An 11,319-nucleotide genomic window follows, 5' to 3' on the forward strand; every position below is an offset into this window, starting at 1 on the left:
TATATGTATATATATATATATGTATATATGTATATATGTATATATATATATATGTATATATATATGTATATATATATGTATATATGTATATATATATGTATATATGTATATATATATATATATGTATATATATATATATATATATGTATATATGTATATATGTATATATATATATATGTATATATGTATATATGTATATATATATATATGTATATATATATGTATATATGTATATATATATATATATATATTTATATATATATATATGTATATATATATAAACACACACATGCACATTATATATATATATATAGTAACATACACATAATATATATATATAAACACACACACATACACAATATATATATAAACATAAACATACACACCCATATTTTTATACACACCACACACATATACAGGCACATATATAAACACACACAGATATAGATGTGTGTACATACATACACCCACAAACACGCACACGTGTGTGTGAGCATGTATGTGTAGATAGCATCACATTGTTGCTGTTTCTGTAAGACTGTTAACATCAGCATAATTTTTTTGAACCAATATTGAGAAAAATTGTGTGTGTGTGTGTGTTTGCATGGCTGAATGGTTATGAAGTTTGCTTTACAACTGTGGATTCTGGGTTCAATCCTTCAGCACAGCACTGTACACAAGCATTTTATACCATAGATTTGGGTTAGTTGAAGTCATATATATGAAAATAAGCAAACAAAAACTGTATACCATCCTGTCAGATTGGCTGTACCTGTAATTCAAAAGGTGTAATCATGTCATCCTGATTCTGCTAGTGTCTATGGAGTACCCAACCACTTATGCCATGATTCACTATATTGAACAAACTGAAAATTTATCACTCATACCAGCAGAGAATCCGTCCATCAATTCCAGTGATTCTCAACTAGAGTCCATATGACCATTGGGAGTCCATATAAGATTTCATTGTCAAAATTTATGTGCAATAAATTGGTTATACTTCTACTATAACACAAGATATTTTAACTATTTTCTAAAATAAAATTCCTAATAGTATTTAATTATAAAAATATATGATTTTTTAAAGCTTCGAATGGCTAGGAGTGTCCATCTGGGTAAAATGGGAAGCAAAAGGTCCATAGGTAAAAAATGGTTGAAAAACACTGATGTATTCCTTAAGTGTATGTGTATATGTATATATGTATATTTGTGTGTTTTGCATGAATTTGTGTGTGTATGGTACTGCCCAGTTATCAATCAAAATCAAAGTAAAAATAACCAAGTAACCAAGGTGGGTTAATAGTTGTTTCTATTTTAAGGTCAGTGACTTGTAAATGGTTGTGGTTTAGTTGAAACCATTGACACCTGTTCTTGACTAGTAGTTTAACCTTTTAGCATTTAAACTGGCCATATCTGGCCCAAATATTTTGTTTTATATTCAAACCATCCAGACCTGGCCTCTCACACATAAACTACAACGTCATTCTAAAATTTCATCATCGAAATCTTGAAGCTATGTGATAATACATGATTAATTTCAAACAGTGTGAATAAATAAGCGTTATATTTGACAGAGTAATCTTAATGCAAAAGTGTTATTCTCTCGACCCCCTGAAGGATGAAGGGCTGGGTTGAGCTAAGTGAGATTTGAATTCAGAACTTAAAGATCCAGAACAATTCCAACAAAACATTTAATTTTATATACGTATAGATGTGACCTACACAACGACTGTGAGGTTTATGGTAGCAGGACGACTGGTCATGACGTTATTACGTTTAAATTTTTCCACAGTAATTGTTTTGTTCCTACTAAACAAAGGTAGAAAACTCTATTTGCTCCACTTCGCATGCCTGAACAAAAGAAAACAGGTTTATAAAATTCTATTTCACACTTCACTAGTTAAGCAGCTGTAAGAACATTTGCTCCAGAATATAACTTAGCTCGAAACTTTCGGCCCTTGAGTCACTTTCATAACATTCTGCCAATTAAAAATAACAAAGATGTGTGTGTAGTTTAACCCAGGGTCTTTTTAAACAAAGCAATATCTGAGAAGACCGAGAACAAATATATATTATCCTTGTTGCTTGTAATTAACATGTCAAATGCTTTTAGCGCGAGTTATTTCCCTTATTTACTGTTATGTAAGAAGTATCAGGAATACAGACATTTCCAAAACTATGCAGTCGTTATTAGCATATAAATTAAACTGACAGTAGAAACAATAAATGATAAAGATTTAAATTAGGCATTACACACACACACGCGCACGCATATATGTATAAGGATAACCTCTGGTAAGGCCACAATTTGCGTTGACAGATTTGCAGAGTGATTATAAATTTCTTCATTTTGTTATTTCACTAACTTTTTTAGTGAAATCTTGATCTTTATAAAAAATAAAGTTGAAAAGTTTGCTTCCCAACCACATGGTTTGGGGTTCAGTTCCACTGCATGGCAGCATGGACAAATACTACTATAGCTCCAGAACGGCCAAAGCCTTGTGAGTGGTAAGATTAGCTGTAATGGGTCTATAATACAGTATACTTGATGTGTGTGTGTGTGTATGTATATATATATATATATTCATTTATTTATTTATTTATTTATTACTTGTTTCACTCATTAGACTGCAACCATGCTGGGACAATATCTTTGTAAGATGTCTTTGCTATTCTTTTGTATATTTTATCAACCCCTGCACATTTGCAACCCCCATGTATACATTGTTCTAGTGTGAATGTATCCTTGTGCTAAATATAAAGAAAATTATTATTATTAATTGCTAGGAAAAACACCTTGCAGTATTTGTTCCACCTCTTTAATTTCCAAGTTCAGATCACACAAAGGTCAATTCTGATACGTTATCTTATTGATCCTAGAGAAATGAAAAGCAATCAAGTGTTGGAGTTGATTTAACTGACCACAGTACTTAACTGGACAATTTTGAAGTGGAGGACTAAATCTGTCCCTTCAAAATTCCATCCTCCTCCTCCTCCTCTGCAGCTAGTGCTGGGACCAATTGAATTTAGCTGAGATTAATAGAATTAAGTACCAGTCCAGTACTAGGGGTGATTCAATTGTCTAATCCCCTCCTCCTAAATTACTTGCTTTGTGCCTAAATTACAAGCAATTATTACTTGTATTAGTTCTATTGACACTCTGTGAATTCAGACTTGTATAGTTGATAATATGATAATATGTTGATAATATAAAATCTCCATTTTGATATCAACATTAATGCTTTATGAAGCCAATGTCAGTCTTGCTTTATATTTGTTCTGCCTAACACTGATTCTGTCTCATTCTTTTTTGCTTCTTACCCTCCAGTCCCTGCTCCTCTCACATGGTATTCATAACCAAGACAACTTCAACCCTCATGCATTAGTTTTATGTTGTTTTAGCTATTTTCCCATGACCTTTGCAAGTCCTTCCACGCTCTTAAGATCAATGTGACTTCAGTTTGAACTTCAGTAGGAGGAAATATGGATAGAGCAGGAATTCCAGAGCATTACAGGTCGGGCGGAGGAGAGTGTTTAGTCCTGAGGCTATGAAGGTTAATAAAATTGGGAGAAATGGTTGCAATGACTGGAGCTTGGGTGTTGGTGGTAGATTGCTTGTAAACATGTAGATATTGGTGTAGGGGAAGGGTGAACTCTTGTTTTTCATATATTGACTGTGTTTGAGAGTGAGTGTTTGTGGACAAATGGAGGAGGAGAATAAGAAACCCCAGTAAATGAGTTGCTTGTCCTAACAAAATCACAAAATCAGTTTTCTATGTTCTTTTACATTCTGAGTTCAAATCTTGTCAAGATGACTATCTTTCAACATTTTTGGGTCAATAAAAATAAGTACCTGTTGATTCAACTGGATTGATATAATTAGCTGTTCCCCCTTGCAGGTATTTTGGCAGAGTTTCAGAATATCTCATAGTAAAAGAAAATGGTGAAGTTTTCCCCCCTCCCTTTTTATGTATTACTGTATTTCACACAGCAATAATTATGATCTTTGAATCATTTTTTCTATAAATTTCAATATTTTACATTTTTGCCCTCAACTTCCTTAACCCTTTCCTCTCCAAAGAAGCATGGGGTATCTATTTCAAAACTCCACCAGTTTTTGTACTTACACTGAAATCATTATTTATCTATAGTTATATATATATATATATATATATATATATATATATATATATGGTGGTTGTCTACTCCTTATGCAGAGTTTGACCACTTCCTGTACCTATACCTTAGCATCATCATAGCATCTGATGTGGCTTTTTAAACGGGATAATGTTCTGAAAAGACACCCACATAGATTGCACCTCCAATTTGGACCACCAAGAGCTGCAGATGAGTTCTGCTCTTTGTGGATCTTAAAATGTCTCTGGCATACACTGCATTCAAAGGTGTGCACAGACATATAGGCAGAATAGTTGGTGGAGGTTTGTTTTCCATGTGTTCGCAGATGAGATTTGAGGCCAGCAAAGGACAGGTATGGTCCGTCACATATTGTGCACACAAAAAGGTCACTGTCATTCACCTTCTCGATCGTTATATTCTTTCTTAGATCTCTTTTGAGTCTTACTTGTGTTATCCTGGCCTCTTCAAATGCTTTCACTCTGCTCCACACCATTGTTCGCAATCCAACTTGATCCGAAGTAAGGGTTTCTATATCTTCTGGAACCATTCCCAGTGACTTCATAGTACTCCTTATGCTGTCCTTAAATCTCTTTTTAGGTTTACACCAATAGTGTTTCCTCTCTGCAGTCTCACCATAAAACAGCTATTTTGGCATGTGTTCATCTGCCATTTGAACAATATGGCCACACCATCTCAATTGGTTCCTCAAAATCATAGCTTTAATTGAGGTGATGCCTGCAGATGCAAGGACATCTGTGTTTGGAGTAAAAGAACTCCATTTCATGAAAAGAAAAGGTATATACATATTTAGACATTTTGTTGGATGGCCATGCCCTTTTACGGGTCTTATTTTTCATCCCACAGGGTGTCCAACAACACCCTCTTCACCAAGCAAGCCTGGTAGGGTTGCCAGTTTAGTCGCCGACGACCCAACCATGCAACAGGTTGTACTAGATTACATGTTACCAGTAGCACTCAAGAGCGACCTGATATATATATATATATATATATATACATACACACACACACACATATACACACACACACACACATATGCTCATGCGCGTGCACACACACACACACACACACATACATGTGCGTGCATATAGCATTATTTTATTTACCCATCTGAAAACAATTTTCCCACTTTAGACAAAATGTTATTAAAAACAATATTTGTTTATCTATGTATGTTGTATAAATTATTTTGGCAATGAATTTTCAAAGCTTTAAAGCTTTTTATTATTCATTTATTAGTCCTAGTCCATTCTACTACAAACAGTGTGCAAACTTATTTGAACTTATTCCTGGAGCTGAAGTTGGTGACTAGCCAAAACCATGTGGCATGATGGTGCTGTAAATGCTAATATTGCATTTTAGTGCCAAATCTCTCTAACATTCCATCAAAACCATAATTTATATCAGAAAGACCACAATTTTATAGAGCTATAATTACTTCAAAGCTGAGTTGCAAGCAACAAGATCGAGGTAAGGCCTCATTAATCATAATGCATTAATTTATAGTTTTGGATTGTGCTTGAGGTATTTGTTAGAGGTGGTGAATTCTTCTTTTTAGATTTCTAAGGTTTTATTTTGTTAGATCCATTTCCAAATGTTTATATTTATTTAGTCTTATCTTTCCTCTCTCCCTCTCTCTCTCTTTACACACACACTTCCATAATATTTACTTTGCTTACACTAATTTTTTTATATACATACTATTTTTATTTCTTTGATATAGTTTAAATTTTTTAATGTTACTTCCATTCATGTAACCCACCTGGACATTTGTTTAGCTGCACGTACACACATACACTCTCTCTCTCTCTCTCTCTCTCTCTCTCTCTCTCTCTCTCTCTCTCTCTACACACACAATTTCTCACCTTCACTATTTATTCACGTACTCTATCTCATTATTTTGTACCCTCACACATACACTCCAGCATTCTCTCCCCTCACTAACACTTTTTCTCCCATCACAACCACTCCCCTATGTCTGTTTATTACAACACCTGTCTGAAGCAGTCTCAAAGACGTAGAGGAGAAAACACTTCTGTGATAGCTGTCAGTATGACAAAGAATAAGATGTCTAGTTTCCTTACCATTCTCACTTAACACTGTTAAATCAGTCTTTTTACTTGGTTGCCTTAATTTAAATACAGAATATTTACTACTTTCCACAAACAGATCTATTACATATATGCCAATATTTTCTATAGGGAATTGCTAGAAAATCTTTTGAATTTCTCTTTAAATTAGAAGAATTAGAATCTATTTAATAAATTTGGGGGTGGGGTTAGACCAGTGCTTATTGTTTAGCTAAGGTCAAGCCTGTTCAAGGAGGCTTAAGTTAAAGGAAGTCTCTGCCAGGTCCCTTGGATCACATTATCCAATGTGATGTTCCTTTTTAAAACAATCGGGTGTGATTTAAAAGAGATTTCATTACTATTCTTAACAAAGTGAGCAACCATGTACAAGCTCCCTCCATTTACAAGCTCCCTCCATTTACAAGGATAAAGTGTTTTGAATCAGTCTCAGTATATAGAACAACTCTTACAACATGTCCCATAATGAAATGCATATATGACCCAATGAAATGCTCTGAATAACAACCAGATCTCCCTCTAATCACATTCTGCTATCTTGTACCCAGACTTTGTGGACACCCTGTAGGTGCAGCATTAGCTCTGTGGTTAAGAACCTTGCTTCCCAACCATGAAACAAACTAAAAGAATGTGCGTGATTTTCTTTTTTATTGTTTTATATCTATTTTTCATACCTGTGCAAGTGAGCTGGATTTTTTCCTTTAAAATATACAATATTTGTCTTGTGGAAAATTGTTCCACCTTTACACAGCTAACACATTTATTGGAATCATTGTTGTCAGATAGAACTAAAGGAGTGATAAGGAAAAAACTCTGGAGTTTGATCACAATACTTTTCTAAAATATTGGCTGTGATAGAATTTTCAACACTTCCTTCATTGCTGACGCCAGGAAATTTAGCCAAATAGTTTATTAGAGGTCAAACACATGAAACTAACCAACAGGTATTTTTTCTTGGCTTTCTCTTTTTTGTTTCCTCTCTTCCTTCTCTTCCTAATCTCATCTGGACTTTCCTCTAATGTCTGACAAAGAACTATGTCTGAAACCTTTAATTTTACTCCATAACTTTTTTCTTTGAGCATCAACCTAATAATATTTACAGTGAATGTCCCTCAGACTTTTGTTGATTTTTGTTATTTGTATTTTTGTTTTTTATTATACCTGAATATGAATCGTTAAGATCCTTTCTGTTTCTCTTAGATCATTTACCTTTTTCTTACCCTATTTCTGTGGAAATAAATCCTCTTTATTTCAATTAATTTTGAAAATAACAAAGAGTATTAAGATAAGATTGTCATTATTAAACTCATGTTTGGAATATAAATCAACATGAAATTTTAATGGAAAATTTTAATCTAGAAATTTTAAAACTGGAAATTTGTATTCTAGAACCAAGGTTATTCTGGGTGGGTTGGTATCAAAAATATGAATCTATATCTCATAAAATTACTACTTTGCTCAAGTGCTTTCTTAAGCCAATTAAGGAGCCTTTATGTGACTGCTTGAGTAACTAAAAACAACAGCTTATACCCTCAAATTCAAAACATGCTCTTCTATTCTTAAACAGAAAATGAAAGAAATTGAAATGCTATATCTGAAAATGATATACTATATCTAAAAAATAATAAATAAATAAATAAAATAGAATGGTTATAGGTGGAACATCTTTGATCATAAGCCTGCTCAATAAGAGCTTACCTGGAGCTAAACAACAACAAAAACAACAACCAAATGCAGACTTTGGAGGCAGCAGTAGTGGTGTCTATTTGTCTTCCTAGAATCTCTGCATTGCAGTGCACCATGTAGATGACTCACTTAGAATAAAATATCTCATAAAGCTACTCTTTGCGACAGTATTCAATATATGAACAACACTGATAACAGCCTCTACCTGTTGGATTATTACAAGTAAGATGATATTAGACTTATTTGATGTTCAGATAAAGTACTGGTTTTACAAACTTATATGCACATTAACCAGGTGTTGCAGTAATTAAATTAGTCAAATAAGATAATGTTGTGCACTCCAGGGAGAGGCATGTATTTATATACTTTATTTATATACTTTATATTGCAATACATAAACTACAGCATCATTGGTTATAGGTTTCCTGTAGGAGTGATAAGGAAAAAACTCTGTAGTTTGATCACAACACTTTTCTAAAATATTGGCTGTGATAGAATCTTCAACTTTGGCAGAATTTGAACTCAGAACATAGCATGGATGAAATGCCTCTAAGCATTTTGCCCGGTGTGCTAACAATTGTGCCAGCTCAATAATGATAATAATAATAATCCTCTTTACTATAGGCAAAAGGCCTGAAATTTTGGGGGATAGGGAATGTCGTCAAACACATTGACCCCATTACTTGATTGGTACTTAATTTATTGACCCCCAAAAGGATAAAAGGCAAAGTCAACCTTGGTAGTATTTGAACTCAGAATGTTGCGATGGACAAAATGCCACTAAGCATTTCACCCAACATGCTAACAATTGTGTCAGCTCAATAATAATAATAATAATGATAGTTTTTAATGACCACTTTTTCCATGCTTGCATGGGTTAGACAAAATACATTGAAGCAGATTCTCCATGGCCAAGAAGCCCTTTCTGTTGCCAACTCTCATTTGTTTTCAAGCAAGGTAATATTTCCCCATAACCTGACATGCTTTCATCAAAGCATTTTTTTACTGCTGGGTGTTCTTTTTCTGCTAATTTTTACTTGTTTTTCAAGTAAGGGAGTTTTCATTCCACTTGACTTTGAAAAGGTGATGATTTGCCTGTAGAACTGCAGCTCAGTGAGTTTTCATGCGAACACAAAATGTAAACATTTGTGTGTGTGTGTGTGTGTGTGTACACAAACAAATATTCAGTGGGTTTTGTACAACTTCCACCTGTCAAGTTCAGTCATATGGCCTCGGTCAGCCTAGGGCTATTGAAGAAGACATTTGCCCAAGATGCTTTGTAATCCTGAAACCATGTGCTTGCTAAATGAACTTTAAAATTCTCAACCACACAGCCATGTCTGTACCTACCTACTTCTCCCTCCCCCATTGTGTGTGTGTGTGTGTATATATATATATATCCTTTTACTTGTGTCAGTCGTTAGGCTGTGGCCATGCTGGAACACCACCTTGAAGAAATCTTTGGTCAAATGACTTGATCCCAGAACTTAGTTTTTCTTATTTTTTTAAAGCCTGGTACTTATTCAGTCAGTCTCTTTTGCCAAATCACTAAATTATGGGAATGTAAACACATCAACACCAGTTGTCAAGCAGTGGTATGGTACAGTGACAAAGACACATGTGCACGTGTGCACACACAGACATACACATATACATACATAGAATGAGCTTCTTTCAGTTTCTGTCTGCCACATCCACTCACAAGGCTTTGGTTGGCCCGAGGCTAGTTGAAGCCACTTGCCTAAGGTGCTATACTGTGGGACTGGACTCAGAACCATGTAGTTGGGAAGCAAACTTCTTACCACACAACCACATACACTTGCACACACACATGACATATATATATATATATATGGTTTCTGCACAGTTTCCATTTATTAGATTCAACTCATAACTCAGACAATCTGAAACTATCTCAGAAGATAAGGTGCTATGCAGTGGAACTGAACCTGGAATCACTTGATTGTGGAACAAATTTCTTTACCATGCTTTGATGTCTGACATTTCAAGCAGAGCTCATCTTCTAACTTTTTTATTGTGATATTCATGAGATAACTTGTTGTCATTTAGCCCCAGGCCTTCCCTGATCCAGTAGTTCTGTAATCATAGGCATTTCTTCCTTGACCATTCCAACATCTGACTATATTATTTGATAAATCCCTTTTTTTGTTATGATAGTATGATGATAATTGAGGGAGATTTAGCTATTATTTCTGGCAGATTCAGAAACATTGGCTCAATAATTTGTATTTGGTAAAATTGATTGATTGGAATTAAGCATCAACCAATTAAATATGCCTTAAAATTTTGCCTTTGAAATTTAAAAACCAAAAACAAGAAAAAAAAAGGGACAAATAAGGAATTATTGGAAGTGATTTGTGATAAAATTACTATTTTGTTTTTAAACTTATAGTGTCTAATATTTTTAAATGTTTCATAAAATACAAATAAATTTTAGACATTTTATTTTCCTTTTTACAGATTGGTGCTACAACGGCGCCACAAAAATAAAGTAATGGTTGGTAAACACTTGGATATACACTCTTGGTTGGAAATACTTAGCCTGCAGGAGTATTTACCTGTCTTCAAAGATTATGCTAGTGTTGAGGTAAGGCTTTCTTTCATTGTGAAATTATCTTTTTTGTTTAAATGTAATTATTAAACTGATAAATCTGTCAGAATTTTCTGTATCTTTTTTTTATTTCTTAGAAGCAAAAGCAGTACCCAAGACCTATTACAAGGCCTTGAAGACTAGTAGGTGAGAGGGAAGGAGGGTGTCATCCTCAAACAGGGGTCCTAGTTCATTAGTTTGCAACAGAGTAAAGGTGCTCAAGCACCAGGTGATGGCATTAACGTGGGTGACATTAAGTCTACTATCCAGGTAGGCCTTGGCAGAATTTAAAGTCAGAATACAAAGAGCTCAAACAAATATTGAAAGAAGACTGTTCATTTATTGACCCTGGAAGAATAAAAAGCAAAGTTGACCTCAGTTGGATTTGAGCTCGGAATGCTAAGTGCTGGAATAAATGCCACATTTTGCCCAATGTTGTAATGACTCTGCCAAATCACCATTAAGAATGTTGGTCAAATTTTTGTTCCAGCTTCATCGTCATTTTAACATCCACTTTTCCATGGATTGGACAAAATTTATCGAGGCAGATTTTCTACAGCTGGATGCCCTTCCTGCTGCCAACCTGTGCCTGTTTCCAAGCAAGGTAATGTTTCTGCTAGACCTGGCTAGATATGTTTTCACAGAATATTGGAAATGAATGGCATTCATTGACAACAATCATGTGATTTCAAGACAGGGAGAGGGACACACCTGTCTGTCTGTCTATACACACACACACACACACACACACACACATATATATATATATATATATATATA

At 34.3% G+C, this 11,319-nt stretch overlaps 1 protein-coding gene across 3 annotated transcripts in view; it reads left to right on the plus strand.

Moving 5' to 3' along the window:
• Positions 1 to 11,319, plus strand: part of LOC106874563 (breast cancer anti-estrogen resistance protein 3 homolog) — a 235,446-nt gene that overhangs the window by 182,869 nt on the left and 41,258 nt on the right. For all 3 annotated transcript variants that reach the window (XM_052967803.1, XM_052967801.1, XM_014922335.2), the window contains exon 2: positions 10,410 to 10,536. In XM_052967803.1, coding sequence (XP_052823763.1) covers positions 10,444 to 10,536 — 93 coding nt within the window. In that variant the 5' untranslated portion in view covers positions 10,410 to 10,443. The remainder of the gene's footprint in view (positions 1 to 10,409; positions 10,537 to 11,319) is intronic.

The sequence above is a fragment of the Octopus bimaculoides genome, chromosome 1 (genome assembly GCF_001194135.2).
Source record: "Octopus bimaculoides isolate UCB-OBI-ISO-001 chromosome 1, ASM119413v2, whole genome shotgun sequence".
Classification (NCBI taxonomy): Eukaryota; Metazoa; Mollusca; class Cephalopoda; order Octopoda; family Octopodidae; genus Octopus; species Octopus bimaculoides.